Source organism: Panthera onca, chromosome B1, assembly GCF_046562875.1.
Source record: "Panthera onca isolate mPanOnc1 chromosome B1, mPanOnc1 haplotype 2, whole genome shotgun sequence".
In the NCBI taxonomy this organism is placed as follows: Eukaryota; Metazoa; Chordata; class Mammalia; order Carnivora; family Felidae; genus Panthera; species Panthera onca.
In genome coordinates, this window is record NC_138342.1 from 95252236 (window position 1) to 95273342 (window position 21107).

Consider the following 21107-nt stretch of genomic DNA (forward strand, 5'->3'; position numbering starts at 1 on the left):
CTGTAGAACCAAGGTGATAAAGTTATTTTCTCAAAAGAATAATCAGACTTGAAAAGGAGACAATGAGATAGAATTTTTAAATATCTGGAAAATTTTTGTTTTGTTTTGTTTTTTGACAAGAAGGAAATCCAGCCTTCCCCAGACCCTGGAACTATAATGAGTCCAATTAACCCCTCCAGTTAATTTTACATAATATCAGCCAAAAGAAGCATGTGTCTTTATGGTCAAAAGTAATTGTCAAAGTGTTAATGCTCTGTTATGCAATATGAATAGCCAGAACTAAGTATGTATATGTGTGTGTGTGTGTGTGTGTGTGTGTGTGTGTGTATATATATATATATATATATATATATATATATATTAGAGAGAGAGAGAGAGAGAGAGAGAGAGAGAGAGAGAGAGAGAGAGAGAGAAGGGTTAAAATCCTGTGCAGTCATGAGTAGGTTTTTCTCCCCCAATGGTTTCTATTGTGGTTTAGCTTGATATTTTATTTTTAATAACTTATTCCATTCCTATATAAAAAGTATACAGTTTGAATTTAGCAAAAAATAGAATTCAGTATATTCTTGGATAAGTTTATTTGTAACTACACTTTTCTGAATAATTCAACTGGTAGGTTTGTAAATGCTCCCTGGGACCAAGAATGTAAGATAAACTTAACAGCATGTTCTCTATACTCCAAAACCATTTTAAATCTTTGTTTTGCACAAAGCAAAAATAAAAAGCAAGCAAACAAAAAACCCTACCAAAATTAATTGAAGTGTGATGTGATTTTTGAGAAAGACTGAGACTGAACACAGTAAGAGTACACAAAAATAGTATTCTGCCTCCATATTTATTGAGCCCAATCTGATTTTCTGAAGTCTTTTCTCCTTATCTCCATGTTCACACAACTCTTAGTCATATTTCGAAGTTTCTCATACCAGTGTTGTCTCAGTAAGGCTGAAGTGAAAGCGTTTTTTTTTTTTTATCACCTACCACTGTATAGATATTTTAACTCTAAGAATGTCATGTCACTTTTTTCTAAGCATTAAGTACGTCTACTTGTCCCATTTTGAACCATTCCCCCAAATAGGTAGCAGCATCGCCTGTCATTGAAACTCCATACTTTCTAGCTAATTCTCATCTTCAACAGCTACAAAAATAGTGGCTGTGCTTTCATTACAAAGTCTATCATTATCCAATCCATAGCTTCCAGAATTAATAAATGAGAACTGAAAGGGCAGATGAGGTCCAGTGAAATGGGAAGAGAGAGGACAATTTTCAAAACATATCATAGAATACAATCGCACTCATACATAATTCAAGAGTTCTATAGTCTCTCTAATCAATAGTAAATTAGGGAACTAGTGTAACAAGTTTATAGGACAAATAACATAAATGAGGAGATATTTTTAATTTCGAAAATTGTGGAATAATGATAGACTCTCTTGATAAGTCAGTTTGTCTATGGCATCCAAAGGCAGCATTCAATGTAACATATGTGCCTATATACATGTGACCACTGTTGCCTTCTGAGATGCAAGACCACTGCAGTGAAAAGGCGGAGCTGCAGTCAGTTTGGATATAAATTTACAATGTTTTGTCACAACTTGGAAAACTTACTTAGAGGAAAATTACTTACATATACCTCCTTTTTTCAACACACACACCACACACACACACACACACGCGCATGCACACACACACACACAGTCCCTCTCACAAAATGTTATAAATTCCTATAACTCTTTTGATGTCCCCATGCATTTGACAGATTGCACTGGTAAGACTTCTAGGACCAAGAGTCATTTCTGTGATTCGTTACTACATTTTTCAAAGCTTAATTTGGAAAGGTAAAAATATCCTATCAGACCAGAAGTTCTTAAGTGAGTTCTCATAGCAAATGCTTTTTATTAAAGTGATTCCTCATATTGGCACTCTATAATCAGTTCAGCTCTGGGATATTCTGTGCTAAATTCAGCTTAGGAAAGTAATGTAAAAGTACTTGCTGTAAAATCTTGACCAAATTTTACAAACCAGTAAAATTATTCTTTGTTTAACCAACGTGAGTACAATAATTTATGAACCATATATTTCAGAACATATTACTGTCACTTTTATTCTAGCACGTATTATAAAGTAAATTATCTTAAATTAACACATTATTATAAAATGTAACTTAGAATGGGTACATTTTTGAGTAGGGAATATTGCTTTGCCTTTATCTGTTGAATTCAAATGATGAACATTCATCAAATACACCATTCAGGTTGTTTGGTGAGTAATCAACAGTCCACACATATAAAATTCATATCTATATAATGATAAATGAGATTAAGATAATAGTAAGAATCTTTCATAGAGAATAATTTTGAGTTAACATGGAGATACTGACTTGAAGTTCAGCAGGGCAGACCACCATAAACATCTTTAAAAATTATCTCTAACATTTGTATCAACAGATTACACAACACAACATGATGAGAAATGAGGTATAACTTAAATAACACTGATGAGGAAATTCTCCAATAACTCACAACCCTGATCATGTTAGAAAATTCTAGTATAGACTCTAAGGATACCAACTCTGGGACAGATTCAGACCTTCATCCAAAACCCATCTTTTTGTCTTGTTTTTTTTGTTTGTTTTATCCTCCATAACAAGTAAACACCACATTTCATTTTTATTAGCTGTTTATTTAAATGATATTATTAAAAAAAATTTTAATGTTTTTATTTATTTTTGAGACAGAGAGAGATAGGGCATGAGCAGGGGAGGGGCAGAGAGAAAGGGAGACACAGGATCCAAAGCAGGCTCCAGGCTCTGAGCTGTCAGCACAGAGCCCGACATGGGGCTCGAACTCATGGACTGTGAGAACATGACCTGAGCTGAAGTTGGATGCTTAACCGACTGAGCCACCCAGGCGCCCCTAAATGACATTATTAAATTCCACCTTACCCTGCTCTGTTTATGTGCAAAATTATGAATGAAGAGCTATTTCTTGAAGAAAGATTTAAAATACACAATCTCATATACTCACACTGTTTCTACACTGACAAAAATATCTTTAAAAAGTCATAGCAGTCTCTTTAAAGTAAGCTGCCTTTTCTGTCATTAAAGATCATTAATCTTTTCAGAGGTTATTTATCTACTGTTCAGGAATATCTTTACATTTTATTCACCTTAACTTTATATAATGTGGTACAATATTTGATTAGAATACTAGACTTCTGAGTAAAGCAAGATAGGTATAGAATAAAAACATACTCAAAATAGATACCACCACAAGTTATTTTCCCAACTGAAGATATTCCCTAGTTCAAATTATAAACAAATGACATTTTGGAGCAGCATTTTTTTCTTTTTTTTGCTTTTTAAATTTGAAAATACATAATGGCAATGGGGTTTTTGTCTATTACTCAAACTTCCTAAAATCCAAAATTCTCTCCTTAACATTTTCCATCTGTGTTTTGCTAGATAGATACACTCTAAATAACCACATGTAGTGATGCTAAAGAAATCAATGATCCTGTAATAAATTATTTAACAAAAAGACAAATAGGTCTCTCACACTTGATCCGTTAACTTCTATCAAGAGGTTACAGTCTCCAAGAGGGATATTTTATGTAATGTTTCTTGAGACATTTTGCTTGATAAGTATGTAATAATTTTGCACATATATGCTTCTTTGTAAATATATATTTTACTTTTGTGGAAAACAGTCTATATGCTTTTACTCTCAACAAGAATAATCAAGACAGCCAAAACTGAGCAAATTAAAAAAAAATTATGTTTATTTACTTTTGAGCGAAAGACAGAGACAGAGGCATGAGCAGGGGAGGGGCAGAGAGAGAGAGAGAGAGGGAGACACAGAATCCAAAGCAGGTTCTAGGCTCCGAGCTGTCAGCACAAAGCCTGACATGGGGCTCGAAACTCACAGATTGCGAGATCATGGCCTGAACCAAAGTTGGATGCTTAACCGACTGAGCCATCCAAGCACCCCAAAACTGAGCAAATTTTTCAAAATACTTGAAAACATAAAAAGATTGGTTTAGATGAGGGAAGGCTGAATCATTAATACATTTATGTTTAATTACAAACAAAGTATGTCTCTGAACTCAAAATTTTAAGTGTTCAAACAAAATTAACTTATGGCAAAAACCTCATAAATAATTTATTAATCTATTGAGTGTCTAGCATATGGTACCATGGAGGGAAAAAACAGTGAATTAACATTAACATAATCTACCTTGAAAATTCACCAAAAGTCAAAAGTATACTCTTTCTTTAATAAAACCCTTTTCAAAAAGTAGGAACTTTTATTGTAAAGCAAAAAATGAATATTTCTGTACTTGGGCAGCTTTTATGTTTATGTATATAAGTTGGCTGAATTCTATAAATGATCTTAACAATTATAAATCTTTACCCACTTGTCTGAAATAAATGGCTTAGGAAATAGAAACACTGATTCTAAAATAAAAAAAAAAACAACAAACAGGTCCCTTTAGATTCATGGTCTCTTTTAATTGTGAGCCTTGGTGCTTATATCATCTACTCATAGGAAAGAATGGCCAGAAATAATATAATTTCACTAAGCAGCTCTCATGAGATAGACATTATACCAGGCATTTAACTAACAATCTCTCTAGTGAACATTACCATGCTTTATTATTGTTATTATTGTTAGGATAAAGCATATCAAACTACTTTTGAAGGTAAAAAATAAAAAGTTAAGTATTGAGATACTATCATCTCTAATGTACATACGACTCAGAGAGGTTTATATAAAGGGTTGGATTACACAGCCCATCAAAGGCTGGGCTGAGATTCAAACATAATATGTTTGACATCAAAGCACATGTGCCATCCAAACAAGGAAGAGGATCGTAAGTGAGTTACTTTTTACATTTGCAATTTATTTTTAGCTCCTAAATTATGGGGGGAGGGGCACAGAGCATCTGCATAAAAACCCATGAAGATAAAAATGGAGAGATCATAACTTTGAAAGTATTGTCATTTTATTGGCTGGTAGGACAGGGCATGGTTGGTATCCACCATACTTCCTTCCTCTATCAATTTAATATTTATTATTCCTATTATTACCAAACACTGGTTTAGATACTGCAGATACAGCAGGGGACAAAACAAAAATCTCTGCCCTGAAGAAACTTACGTTCTAGTAAAGGAAGAGAGAGACATTAAACAAATAAGTAAAATAAATATTTCACATAATATAAAGTACTAGGGGAAAAGCAAAGCAGAGAAGAAGAATGGAATTGGCTGGATTTGAAGGCACAATTTAAAGCAGGGTCATCAAAGTCTGAGAGGGTATCATTTAATCAGAGACATAAAAAGAGGAGGCAGCAAGCAACATGGAATGTGTATCAAGACATAACAGGCAGGGGACAGCAAATGAAAAGGCCCTAAGGCAGGAACCTGCTTGATACATTTCAGGAATAGTGTTCCTGAGGTATATAACATGAGATGAGGCCAGATGGTAAAGGAAGGCATGGCTGGTGGAAGTTCTCATCATGGAGGGACGTTCAATTCTAAAAGGGCTTTGGCACACTATGTTGAAACTAATATAACACTCTGTATGTTAACTATACTGGGATAAAAATAAAAAGTAAAAAAGAAGATAATAAAATGGCTTTGGCAGTCACTAGAAAATACAGAGTGGAAACATTATACAATCTGATATATATTGAAAGTGTCACCCTGACTACTATGTTGTGAATAAACTATAATCAAGTAATGCTAAAGCAAGTAGACTGGATAAGAAGTCACATCAATAATATGGCCAAAAGATAATACTATCTTGGACCAGGGTGGTGGGAGTAGAGTTAGTGAGCAGCTGTCAAGTGGGAAAAAAATGTGTGTATTTTGAAAGGGGAGTCCGTTGGATTTGCTGATAGACTGATAGACTGAATGCAGGGTGTATAAGCAAAACTGAGGAGACAAAGAAAGTTTTATTTATTTATTTATTTTTTTGACAAAGAAAGTTCTAAGATGATGACCTGGGAGTATTAAAGGAACTAGAATATACCATAGGCATATCAAGTTCAGTTTTCATAGAGGCACTTCATCACAGATATATGAAAAAAGGTTGGAGACATGATATATAGGAATAATGCAATTACATCAAAACACTGCAGACTTGCACTGATAGTATGATGTAGGTTTCTTTTTAAAGAAAACACAATTGAATAGTTTAGGCATGTTCAAACCCAAGTGTAGTTTTTAAATTTTCTCATCTAATCTAAAGAGATCAAACCAAACATCCAAAGGTACTTGCATATTGCAAATTGTTTCCTTTGGGTGCTATAGTACCCACATATAAGTGATTAAGAATAATATGGCTCTAGCAGGGACATTCATTTTATCACCATAAAACAAATCACTGCAATCCCAACAATTAAATCAGTCTTTCTGTATCAACTACAATGCTTATTTTAATATAATGGGTGGGCAAATTCTGCTAAACAACACTGGCCAGGAAAAAAATGTTATACCATCATATATATATATATATATATATATATATATATATATATATATATATATTACAATATTATATAATATATTATATTATAATATATATAATACAATATTATATATATAATATATAATACTATATATATATATATATATATATATATATATGGAAAGAAAGGAAGAAAACTGACAGACTAATTCACTAAGTACATTTTATTCATGTATCCTGGAAGAAATTGTCTTTAACACAGAATAAAATTTTAATGCAAAAATAGCCATTCACTGGGGAAATGTACCCAGGTATAATTTCATTAAAGAGGATACTATAAGACTGATAACTCCATAAGGAAAAATGTAAGCCTTTTTAGCCTCAGCCTAGTCTATCAAATCCAGCACACAAACGGTGCTCAATAATTTTTTTCTAAAAAACAAAACTGGATCCAAACAGTGGTCTCTTTGTTAGGAATTACATGTGTTACATGCATCTGAAATTTTCTGTATTGCTCACATATGACTCTAGCTGTGTCCTTATATTTGTTTTTTAGTGAACATATTATTCTTTCTTTTATAATTATCTAAATACCAGCCAGAAACAAAGAAGGTATGTTATCATGCAGAATTGTCTTTGTCTTTTATAGACTCACTCACCAGGGCAAGAAATGTGGCTAAGTGCTTACTTAGTACATCTTACACTGGAGGTACCTACAGAGTATTCATTGACTATTTGAATTGAATAATGAAAATACCACTATTCAAGATGCAAAAAAAAAATCCTTTACTTCTACATAATCGCTTCCATTAAGCTCTTTCATTCAGTAATACCTTCTCTGCTTCTTCTTATAATATCTCCACTTAACATGGTCTGAAATGGAATGACCTGTAACCAGGTAAAATAGTAAAAATGCACAGAACTCAGATTTATTTATTTGACTGCCTTAGACTTAATGCCTCCTGAACAAATCAAAGGGATTTGAGCAGAAGTCCATACCAAAAAAAAAAAAAAAAAAAAAAAAGCCATTTCATTGATTTACAAGAAGAATCACTAAATGATCGAGACATAAAATAATACAAACTCAGCAAAGGAAATAGTATTTCATTAAAGTATTTTATCCTAATAAATAATTTCAGAATTATATAAATTTATAGCTAATAAAATATAAATAATTATAGTTTCTGCATAGAAATGTATGAGGTAAAATAAGTTTAGATATTTAAAGTAATTGTAGATAGTAGATACCTTAAAAACATGAAATACAGCCCCATAATAATTCTTGCTGGGATGTGTTTAAAGTACTAATTTTACAGTCCATCAGTGCTATGATAACATTTTGAACATATAGTTTAGTGGACCATATTTTCCCATTGTAATAATATTCCATAAAACTGCAGCAATTTATTCCTGAATTCAACTTTATTCCTGAATGTCTTTTTATAATTGTTTTGAATAGCTTATAACATCTATATTTATACTATTTTATAATGTGTAATTGCGGACACTTTAAAATATGAGACTTCATAAAAATCTATTGTATTAAAGTAGGGTTGATAAAAACCTTACAACTCTGTATTATTGATTTCAGTATTTAAATTATGTGACCTGGGAAAGATTGAGCCACAGAGAAGTTATGCAACATGTTTTAAGTAAGTTAGATAAAAGAAGTACAAACAAGAGTATAAACTCTGGATTCCAATCAGATCCTTGCTAATATTTTTTACATCATTAAAAAAAATAATAAAGTTACAATCTGAAAACGTAAGGGAGACAGAGAAAGTAATAAAATACTTTAAAACTTGAAGATAACTTTAAATTAAGCTGCTTATGGCACCATTTTTATTAGGTAATGGGAAATATAGGTAAATGTAAAAAAAGACAAAGTTTTACACTTAATACATATGCAACTATATTATAATGTAAATTAGATCTTATTGACTATGAAATTTTTGATTATATAAATTGTGAGTCTCATTACCTCTTATACTGTTAACTTCCATATAAAGTAATTATCTATGAATAGTATATGCTAGATGTTTAAGCTTTGAATTATTAAAATGAATTCAAAGCTAAAAAAACTGATAGTTTAATTATGATATGGAAATTAATCAAAGAAATCAAAAAGTATACGGAAAGAAACAGAAATGAGAACAAAACTGTTCAAAACCTTTGGGATGCAGAAAAAGTGGTTCTGAGAGGGAAGTTTATACCACAAGAAGGAAGAAAAACCTAAGATTACACCTACAGGAGCTATAGAAACAAAAACAAAAACAACACACACACACACACACACACACACACACACCCTGAAACCAGTAGGAAGAAGGAAATAATAAAGATTACAGAAGAAATAAAACATATGGAAACTAAAAAAAAAAAAAAAAAAAAAAGGAACAGATCAATGAAAGCAGGACCTGGTTCTATGAAAAGATGAACAAAATTGATAAACCTCTGGCAAGACTCCTCAAAGAGGGAGAGAGAGAAAGAGAATAGACTCAAATAAACAAAATCTCTAATGAAAGAGGAGAAATAACAACACTGCAGAAATACAAATTGTAAGAGAATATTATGAAAACTGTACACCAACAAATTAGACAATCTAGAAAAAATGGATAAATATCTAGAAACATTTAACCTATCAAAACTAAAGAAGGAAGAAATAGAAAATCTGAATACATCGATTACCAGGCAAGAGACTGAATCAGCAATAAAAAAACTCCCAACAAATAAAGTCCAGGACCACCTGGCTTCACAGGTGAATTCTACCAAACATTTAAAGAAGAGTTAATACCTTTTCTACTCAAACTATTCCAAAAAATAGAAGAAAAACTTCCAAATTCTATGAGGTCACTATCATCCTGATATCAAAAGTAGATAAATACACAAAAAACATACTACAGGCCAATATCTGTGATGAACACAGATGCAAAAATCCTCAACAAAATACTGTCCTAGCAAACTGAATCCAACAATACATTAAAAAAATCATTCACCACAATCAAGTGAGATTTATTCCTGGAATGAAAGGGTGGTTCAATATTCGCAAATCAATCAATGTGATATGTCACATCAATAAGAAAATGAAAGAAAAAAACCATATGCTTATTTCAATAGATGCAGATACATTTGACAAAGCACAACACCTATTCATGATAAAAACCCTCAACAAAGTAGGTTTAGAGGGAACATACCTCCACATAATAAAGGCCATATATGAAAAACCCACAGTGGGGGGATAACTAAGAGCTTTCCTCCTAAGGTCAGGAAAAAGACAAGGATGTCCACTCTCAACACTTTTATTCAACATTGTAGTAGAAGTCCTAGCCACAGGTATTAGACAACAAAAAGAAAGAAAAGGCATCCACGCTGGTAAGGAAGAAGTAAAATTTTCACTATTTGCAGATGACATGACACTATGTATAGAAATCCTTAAAGACTCCACGTAAAACTACCAGAACTGATATATGAATTCAGCAATATCACAGGATACAAATTCAACCTACAGAAATCTGTTGCACTTCTATACACTAATAATGAAGCAAAAGGAAAAATTCAGGAAACAATCCCATTTGCAATTGCCCCCAAATAATAGATACCAAAGGATAAACCAAAGAGGTGAAAGACCTGTATTCTGAAAAATATAAAACATTGATAAAGGAAATTGAAGATGACACAAAGAAATAGAAAGACATTCTATGCTCATGGATTGGAAGAACAAATATTGTTAAAATATCTGTATTACCCAAAGCGATCTACAGGCTTTATGCAATCCCTATCAAAATACAAACACAGCATTTCTCACTGAGATAGAACAAAAAATCCTATAATTTATATAGAACCACAAAAGACCACAAACAGCCAAAGGAATTTTGAAAAAGAAAAACAAAACTAGAGGTATCACAATTCCAGGCCTTGAGTTATATTACAAAGCTATAGTAATCAAAACAGTATGGTACTGGCACAAAAAGAGACACTCAGATCAATGGAATAGAACAGAAAACCCGGAATTGAACCCACAATTATATGATTAACTAATCTTCAACAAAGCAAGAAAGAATATCCAATGGGGAAAAAAAACAGTCTCTTCAACAAATGGTGTTGGGAAAACTGGACAGCAACATGCAAAAGAATGAAACTTGGCCACTTTCTTATACCATACACAAAAATAAACTCAAAATGGATTAAAGAGCTAAATGTGAGACCTGATGCCATAAACATCCTGGCAGTAATGTCTCTGAGATTGGCCATAGCAATATTTTTTTTTTGTCCAAAATTTCGATTGATTGATTGATTGATTGATTGTCAAATTGGCTAACATACAGTGTGTAAAGTGTGCTCTAGGTTTTTGGGGTAGATTCCTGTGGTTCGTCACTTACATACAACACCCAGTGCTCATCCCAACAAGTGCCCTCCTCAATGCCCATCACCCATTTCCCCTCTCCACCCCCCCCCCATCCACCCTCAGTTTGTTCTCTGTATTTAAAAGTCTCTTATGGTTTGCTTCCTTCCCTCTCTGTTTGTAACTATTTTTTTTCCTTCCGTTTTCCCACGGTCTTCTCTTAAATTTCTCAAGATCCACATATGAGTGCAAATATATGATATCTGTCCTTCTATGACTGATTTATTTCACTCGGCATAATACCTTCCAATTCCATCCACATAGCAATGTTTTTCTAAACATGTCTCCTGAGGCACAGGAAATAAAAGCAAAACTACACTATCAGGACTACATCAAACAAAAACACTTTTGCACAAGGCAAGTCAGAGAAAGACAAATACCATATGATTTCACTCATATTTGAGGTTTAAGAAACGAAACAAACAAGCAAAGGAAGGAAAAAGAGGGAGAGAGAGAGAGAAAGGTCAGGGGGAGAGACAAACCAGGAAACAGACTTAATTATAGAGAACAAACTAATGGTCACCAGAGGGGAGCTGGGTGGGGGGATGCGTGAAATAGGTGATGGGGATTAAGGAGGGCACTTGTCATGACAAGCACTGGGTAATGTATGGAGGTATTGGATCACTGTATTTTATACCTGAAACTAATATAACACTGTATGTTAACTATACCTGAATGAAAATAAAATAACATTAAAAATACTAAAATAAAGTGAATGTAAAAATAAAATTTTAACAGGAGTTTATCTGTTTTCAAGGAATAATATACAAAAAAATACAGCAATTAGCAAATATTTTTAGGTTTCAATTCTGAAAGGCAATTGTTAATTTAGCTAACAAGTCGTGCCCTGATATGGATCCTTGGTGGTCATTTTAAATATGAGTATTAGAAAAGTATGTTAGAATAAATTACCCTGTTTTGTCTTATGGGAGAGCCAAACCTGGCCAAAATGCCATACATTAATCTGTTTTCTATGTCACAACGCTTTGTCCGTAAAAATGCTAACTAAACCTGTAGCCCAGTCTCTATATAAACATTATGAAAAGCATGTTTTGTAAACACAATATTTTAACCTTAAAAAAAAAATCCAAAAATTAAGGTAGGAGGAGTCTTAGAACATACATGATTTAGAATTTATGCATTATTTAATAAAATAATGCTCCATTGTTTTCTAAAGGTGTATGCAGGGTTTTGCAAACTTTCTAAGAAAGCCATTTATGGAAACTTTGGTGAAAATCTATTAACATAGAATGAGCCTATGTTTTCCTAATGATGAAATGAATGGTTACATGTTTTTATTGGTTTTGTTCCTTTCGATTTAGGACTTTGTTTTAAGCTAGAGTTGGCAGTGGTTTTGATCCTGTATTTTGTCGGCATGGCTAAAGAAGCCTGAGGCTGTCACTGACAAATTTAAGATACAAACATAGCAGAAGGCAAAGACTAAATGAGAAATTATGAATGAGTACGGAGGTAAAATAAAGGAATGTCAAAAAGAACAATAAAGAAAAAATGAAGTTATTTTATATTGGTGGTAGAGCAGAATAAATTCTGCATCAGTTCTATAAGTTATTGATCCTGATTTAAAAGTTAAAGGATCGACAGGAAGATACACACATACATACAGACATGAATTTTTCTAAATAAACCCTTTTAAAAATCAAATTTTGGATTAGAAACCTGAAAGAAGTTATTATGCACTGCACTACAGATCTTCTAAGACACTTTTAACCTAATGGAATGACACAATTATCAAAGGTTCTTAAATAAAATAACCAGAAGTTTCTTGATTTGCAGACTCGCTTGAAGGGAGAAAAGCATGTAAAACAAGTGCTGAGTTACTGCAGGGGAATCTGAGGAAGATTGGTATCGCCTGATCATCTGCCTCAGGGAATCCTACCCAGCAATGACGGTCTTCTGTTGAAAAGATAACTTAAGAATAGTTGAATCTGAGTATTTAGTCATCACATTGTCCACTAATGTACACATTTACAAAGAAATACACAAAAAGCTCATTAATCAAGTGATTGTGTAGAGTAGCCAAGACTTTGAAATCCAGATGTCCTCAAATACCAGGCCCCATACAAGTGATAAAGGTGTCAACACCCTTGCCCTTAACTGGGCCTTTTACAAACATTCTATGCAAGTTCATTGTCATCATCTATTTTTCAGCAAAAGGAAAAAGAGGATAAACTAGAATGAAGTCCCCACACACAGGCTGATAGCGACACATTTCTGCTTGCTGTACAGAACTCCTATGGTCTAGACCCACAAGAAAGATGAAATGCAGCAAGAGATCCAAGCAGCTGCTCAATGTAATGAGATGCTGGAAGCAGGGTGAGTGACAGAAATGACATAAGGGCACAGAGGAGCCCAACTTCGACATGTGTCACGCAACTCTGGAACTCTGGGAAAGAGCAGCAGATGGACCAAACCGATGCATACCCATCAGGAAGAAGTAACTGACTCTGAGCAATGGTGTCGGGCAGGTTATGAGGTGGAGAGAAATTGTGGCATACAGTGACAGGCCCTGCAAACTGGCTACAGCCACAAACCAAAGGACGGTCTTCAAATGTAGACAGTGCTGAGAGGACCATTACTACACATCACTGGCTTTAAGGACATCCATAATCCTAGAGAGCTTCACTGTTAGTGTTGCCATCTACTAACTAAAGGCCAATGATGATAGCTGTTTTTAACACAAATTAACGAAAATGTTTTACTAGAAATGTATTCAAAATGGAACGACTATTTCAATAATTTTAGACCTAAAAAATTCATATTTTGAGAACACCAGTAAACTCTAATAGGAAAACTTATTTTGTTTGTTTATGGGTAGTAATAACTATGCCTCATTAAGACCCCTTTTTATTTTTAAGCCAATAGTGTCCTTCCATTACACTGAGTTTCCTGATGAGTTTACAGACGTAGCATTAAAGATAATATTCGGTTTTGAATATACGACAAAATTAGGGAATGGCTCAAAAAATCCACACTAGGAAGTCCACATTGCCTTGGGGAGAGAAAACAGCAAACTTGAGAAGCTTTTATAAAGAAGAGTTGTAAAAGAATGCAAATTCCTTAGGATGACCGTGAGCTTGGGAAGGGAAATGTTATGGTTGTAACTAAATGCTGAAGATTTTTTAAAAAATGAAAAATAAAATGACTTTTAGATATAAAATACCATTTTTCTTGGGTCTCACTTTTTAAAGCATATTTTCTTTATATTTATTGAATTAAACGAGAGAAACAGCCTAAATCATAGCATAAAAGCTTTCCGTAAAGCGTAAAGAATGTCTTGACTCTGAGTTGCTGAAAGCTCTTGAATAAGACTAGTTCACCAAAAGATGTGGAGCTCAGGCAAACAGTAGGCATTCAAAAAAATATTTGCTGAATGAAGAAACTGAGGTAGCCTAGATACAGCTCAAGAATAACACAGATTGGGGCCTTTTGAAAACCAAAGGCCATTTTGAACAGAAACTAATAAAGATAGCTCAAAGAAAATGATCTTTTCAAAATCCTGGCTTTCTAGATGCTCTAGGTTTTCCTGAAAGTGAAGGACTACCAATCTACTATGACTTCTATCTTCCACCTTCTTTAAGAGCAGTTAGCCTATCTACCTTCTCCGCCCCCCCCCCCCCCAACCCCGCCACCTTGAGAAGGCCAGAAAAAGGTATTCTGCCATTGGTTTAACCTCATTTCTTCCTTTGGCTAGGTCACCACGATGTGTTAATATTCCCCACTATGTTCCTTTACAGTAGAGAGGGTGTACAACTGTCACTGCCAGGTTGGTCCTTGGGGAGTGGACAGAATGTGCACTACACTGGCATGGGAAGCATGTGCTGTAGTATTCTAGGGATGATATGCCACCATTAAACAATTCAAGTCTAGGTGCTAGTGTTAGGTGGGACAGCCACCAGGAATGGATGGAACATGTGACTGCATGCAGGAGTGTGCTGGGAGATTATGCGTTTGAGAATATGTTGAAAAGTCTAGTGTTTTACCCTGATAACAAAGTTACTGTCAAGTGTATGTGGGAAGAAAGACACCCAATTTTGTATAAAGGATATGGTTTTATAGAGAGGGTGTGGCTTTGGTCAGGTTATATAACTGATGGCCTGAGTTCTTAGAGCTTAGATATACAGGTAAATTTGGGTTCTAACAGAGCTGGTCAATAAATATTCTCTACCAAACTACCCATAGCTATAGCAAACTCTGAGGTAAAGAGAAAAAGAACATGGTTGTACAAATGAAGAAATCAATTAGGGTCTTTCTGAAGGCCTGTGTACTGATTAATGAAGAGATTCCCACACAAGCATATCACTAGCACAATAACTACATTAAAAATATACGTGACAATTTATATGCCACCTGTCTTGTAGTCAGAATCATGGCCTGGGTGGTTTCTTAAAGTGTCTTCTATTCTGAAAGGTTTCTTATATCATTCAATATTTAAAAAATGTTAGCCACCAAAGAGCTGTGTGGGTCTTACAGAGCATACAAATGATGCCTAATGTGTTATATCTGTGACTCTGTGGCCACATCCACACAAGGAGAATTAAGCAGAAACTTAAATAACTTAGTTATTGAATTCAAGGAAATAAACCAAAGCACTTTGGGCTCAGTAATCAACTGGACATTTCTATCTCAGTATCATGCTTAATTGCTCTAACATTTGCTATGTATAGTCTCAGCATGTAACCATAAAGACAAATACTAACTCAATTTGTGAGATCCCAGAGACAAAATGAAATCAATATTATTGTTGTGATTTGAAGAGAACAGTTTTCTGAGGAGTGCTGATATAATTTTATTTCATCAAAAATATAAACTATAAGGTGAGATTCTGTTTACATGTTGATATTTACATAGGATTAATACCGATCATCCTAAACCAAAACCTAGTAAAGAGTCAAATTTAGGTGAGAAAGACTGCTTATTAAAACCCTGCTTGTGATCACCAAGGAATAGGTTTATTAGGATGAACTACACATACCGAGGTGCTGTTATTCTAATATCATTCAGCTGTTTAAAGATTCAGTCTCTCTAGTGGCTAATGCCACTTTATTTCCCCTCTCTGATTCTTGCCCAAGAGAAGAATGTATCAAGTCATATAAACATTTTGCTTGGCTGAAAGAGCTAATGAATCCAACTTACAAAGATGATGCTTTCTGAATCACTGATAAAGCTAAATGGGATATCTGCTTATTTGGTTAAAAAAAATCTCTTTATCTAATGCGACTGGCATCAATGATTCATAAAATTACTTGTGTTCAAATTTTAGCTCAGGGGCAAGAGTGAGATGAATAGACCTACTGAACAATGTCCTCGACACAGCTCTCCACCTTTCCACTGTAAAAAGAAAAAAAATGACTGACTACCTCTAGCAGACTTAGGTCAGTGCACTGAAATATAAATAGAGAGTACACTTTAATAGAATCAGCTGTTCTATTCAACCAAAGAGGAAAAGTCAGCATAGGTGACTGGCAACTTGTGGTTTATAGGTATTTTTATTTCCTCAATTGCCTAGATGTCTCCCTGACCTGAGAATTTCCAGCTTCTTTATTTCTACAACATGAATAATACAGTTATCCAAGACCATGTCTTACTAATGCCACCTACAGAATTAAAGCCCATGTTGACACTGTTGGGTAATCTTTCCAAATAATGTTTAGCTATCTGATGAATCATTTCTCTGAATTTGTTTTATGCTTATTTTCCTTTAATACATCCTTTAATACTTTTTAAACACCCTATTGTTACCATTCTTTTTTGGAATGGCTTCTAGACAAGTGGCTGGTAGAATTAGTAGTTACATACATGGAATCACAAAAATGAGAACACAAAACTATGAGAGCAACTGAAGCAAAATTAACACTTCGAAAACAGCCATGAGACAAAAAAGAGGTAAAAAGTGTGTTTAGTATATGTGTGCATAGGCAGTGACATGTCCACAGAAATGCTGGCAACGACTCATTTATATTTCTAAAAGAACCTGGGTAATTGAAGTGAATGGAGGTCAAGAATGTATCAGGAAAGTGCACAAAAACCTAGGATAAAAAGGCTGCCAAATGTGAAATTCCATTAAAATTCACCAAGACCATGAAAGGTTTTTAAAAATGGTTCTTTTCATACTCTATTCTTGAAGATAAGCTGTTTTCTAGACATAGATGTACATTTTATAGTACCTTTTGACTGATACATTTACAATTTGATATTATGTCCTCAAACCATCATTAGTAGTTAAAATCACAATGTGCTCAAATATACCACATTTGTCTATATTTCAAGACAGAGAAAAGAATATGTGAAAAAATTGACAAAATCAATACATATAATCAAAATAGTAGTATACTTTTAAAAAGAAAATTACTTTTGTGTCTTAGAATAGGCCTAGTTCCTAAACTTATTAGTTATTTGAAATAAATAATTTTTTTTTCTGATATATATGAAACTCCAAGTTAGGATTTTCCATTTCTAATGTAATCATACCTTTCACATCTTCATCCTCAATTGTTGTATTTGAACTCTCAGTTGACTCCTGTTGAGAAGAAAACATGTGTTAAGTTGCAAACAATGGATAACTTCATTTTTATTCTTCTTAAAATTGGCAAGTGATGTACATATCATGCAAAGTTCTTCAGCAGGCTGTGCACGTATATTGACATGCAGATGGACAAATACATTATGTGGTTTTGATAGAAATAAAATGGCAAATGCTGAAAACATTTCAGAAAGGGAGTACTCTGGTGGCCTAATCTCTGAAGCAGGAAAAATCTGGGTTATTTGTAGAAGCAGCCAAAGTATGCAACTTATTTTAAGAGCTGTGTTAGGCCATCTTTGGTTACGGTGCCTGATCAGGTGTGCTTTTTCTATGTAGCTATCAGAAATTGAACATATTGGCCTTCTGAATTCGACCCTAAAATAGAACAATTTCTATTCCTAATTAATCAGTAAATAATCCTTTCTTTGTATAAGGCACTATATCAAGCACTGAATTTACAGCCTATTTGTCCTACTCCTACGTAGAGACAGAAAGCATTTCATTGCATCATTTGATGAAGAAGCTGGGGGCCCTAAGCTGAGTTATACTGAAATTACTTTTAACAAGAATTTCTATGTTTGTGATCAGCACAATAGGATTATATGAATAATTTACTTTTTAAAGGACAATCAGATTTTTTCCATCCATTTCTAAATTAGAAACTGGCTGTTATTGATAAGAAGCCTGCTCCCATAGTGGAAAGACAAAGCTATTTCTTTGTAAAACTACAAATGAAGTTGAAGGCTAATGAGCACACTTAAAAGGACACTGTAACTGCCAATATTAAGATACAGTTTCTTACAATGGTTTCATAAATTTTTCCATTAATAACGTACCAATAAAATATTTTCTAGCAAAGAAATTTAGTAGTATTCATAAAAAAACACACAATTTTCTACTCGAAATGGTTAAGGGCTAGAGCTGAAAGAAATTAGAAACAAACCTCCAATCGAGATCTATGTGTTCAGTGATGAAAAACAGATTTTAGAAAATGATGGAAATACCAATCAGTGTCCTTTTAGAGGTTCAATATTCAAAAAAGCAATCAATTTATATAAATAGCTTATGTAATATTTAAACCAAAGGGACAGACTAATTAAAGGTGTATCCAGACTCTCCATACACACAAAACCAAAGCAGAGTCTTCATGCGTTTCTTAATGTGACCTAAGTGTTCAAATTTAAACTCAGGAAGGAGGTAAACCCATGCACTGTAGAAATAAATTAATTCATGTAAGCAAGAAATGTCATGCAGCAACTCTTACAAATGATATAGCTAGAACTATTGAAGTATCCACTCCAGCTGTTATGCTCGGTCTTTCATTTACTAATGATATTAAAAAAAAGTTCTCCTATATGATTCTCCTTCCTGTCTACTTCAAGTCATTTAGGGACTTAAAATATTTTAAGTGTCATGAACATAAAACACATCTCATATTAAAGTATACTTGAGTTTTACTTTAATGATTTTAATATCGATCCACTAAATGTTAAACCAGAGGAAATGTGTTCTCTAATAAACATTGCTGATAAGAGTAAGAAGTTGGACCCATGAATATATTTGATAACTGAGAAAAAATCTGATGAAGTATATTTTTTTCCTTTTAGACACACAATGAGAATTAATAAACAGGAAACATGGAATACATTCAGAAAATGTCTCCTTTTATCCTATAAACATGTATACAGATACTATTATTCAGTTAACATGCTACACAATCAACAACAGACAAAAAATGTTACAGTCTTCTTCAGACTGTCACTAAATATGTTATTGAAATGCATATAATTCAACAAAACAAACATTTCATAAGAAGTTAAACTCCCTGATATCCTCAGTTTCATGCCAAACAACAGAAACAACACCAACAACAGAGAATTAACAGAAAAAGCACAATACGACAGAATAAAACTCAAAAGCAACATTAAATTTAAACAGACACCTATGAACTCAAGTTGACTTTTTTTTGAAGACAGTGAAATGACATAGCAAGAAATTATAAAATTTCATGCAGAATATATCTAAAGTACAATGCACAAACAGGCATGGAGAAGAAAATAAAAAGACCAGATGGAATTGCTTAAGATACACAGTCATCTTGACATAAAGACTTTGCTTAACCCAAGTCTTATTGACTAATAGTACCATTCATTTCTCTTTCAGGATGTCATTCATTTTTGTTTTGAAAGAAACATGGATACAATTCTAGATAAATTAGGTCCCAGAAAAAAAAATTGTGGTAGAAAAAGGGTCAAAATTTTCTTTCCCATGTTTAAATAATGAATTATTTTTGCTTTGGATATTTGATGAAATGTGTGATCTTATTAAAGCAAGATGATGTTGATTCTTTCTGAATACCTTGTTTCCATCAGGGTTGTGGATAACAGTAGTTTGGGGCTCCTGAGTGAGAACAAAATAGAGAAAGAAACAGTTCGCATTGGTAAGTACATTCTTACTAGTGTGAGGACAGAGCAGAGTGAGCCAGCTGACACAACTAACTAGTGACAAGAGCTTAAGCAATGTTAACTACTGTCAGAGGTAGCAGTGATAAGATCACTGATGAAAGATCTCCCTGGTGAGCCCATGAGATAGGATATCTCAGTACCCAGCAGCAGCATGCAAAAGACCTTATTCGCGATCAGTAAACAGACAAGGCTTTGAAGTTTGGAGACCTAAAGAGGCACTCACTGTTTCACAAAGTCCTATACCAGATAGAGCTTTCCTTTCTTCTTGAGTGAGTAGCCTGTTAATGTTTGTCCTATAAAAAACTGACCAACGACACTAGAGATTAGAACTCTTTAAAATAATCTTGAATTCTTTGTGAGGATTTTTTTCCAGATGTATTGCCTTAAGAATTGATTATGGTGTCATCACTATAGTTAATAGTGTATAGTTAATACACAGAAAAATACTCTTGGAAAATCGAGAACATTGTCCCATGCTTAAGAAAAGGTTATCCTAAGGAGTGTATTCGAAAGTCCACATGAAACTCTGCGGAATATTTAAAAGGTTCATTTAAAGGATTCTAGAACTAATCCCATAATCACTATAATTTGAGACATATTGCTGTTAAATGCCATGTGAGTCCATACCTAAATGAAATTTCAGCTTTATAAACTACATTTACAGATTTGCTTGTGAAGTCATGCTTTTCCAAGAAGAGAACATTTTTCCTTTCTGCTTTCTACCAGAGACTTGAAGAAATATTCCCAAGTGGAAAATAACAGTCAAATGACTGATGTTGACAAAGATTCAGTGTCCATATATCATTGGCATGCTTGGCACTTTCATTGCATGATGTGGTAACTGAGAGTTACTGCAGCCCATTGAGAGTTTTCTCCTACTCTGAGAGCTCTCTGTCCTCTAGACCCTCCTCTTTACCACCTTTGTGCTGCAACACGTAAAGAACGTATTTACTGCTTCCCTTCTTCCTTTCTCTGGCCAGAGGGGTGATCCACAGAGCTTTTTAACTCATAGATAACCTGCTACCTTGATGTGTCCTTTTCCTTTAAATGTTTTCAAATTGACCCTTCTGGTTAACCCAAGTGAAGCAATCCCTTAGTATGTTTTATTCATTTAAGATAATACTATAGAGGACAGTCAAAAATCAGAACTATTTCAGAAAACCCTAAATCAAAATATGGAATAATTTGAGCAAAATATTATGGAACTCAGAGTACTGAAGGGCAGCATTCAA

The 21107-nt window shown here is 33.7% G+C and overlaps 1 protein-coding gene across 20 annotated transcripts in view; it reads right to left on the reverse strand.

Moving 5' to 3' along the window:
• Positions 1 to 21107, reverse strand: part of CAMK2D (calcium/calmodulin dependent protein kinase II delta) — a 313697-nt gene that overhangs the window by 21322 nt on the left and 271268 nt on the right. For 13 of the 20 annotated variants that reach the window (XM_060654320.3, XM_060654319.3, XM_060654322.3 and 10 more), the window contains 2 exons: positions 19769 to 19810; positions 17359 to 17407 (listed from right to left, as the gene is read on the reverse strand). In XM_060654320.3, coding sequence (XP_060510303.1) covers positions 17359 to 17407; positions 19769 to 19810 — 91 coding nt within the window. The remainder of the gene's footprint in view (positions 1 to 17358; positions 17408 to 19768; positions 19811 to 21107) is intronic. The other 7 variants (XM_060654337.3, XM_060654336.3, XM_060654334.3 and 4 more) reach the window with 1 other exon arrangement.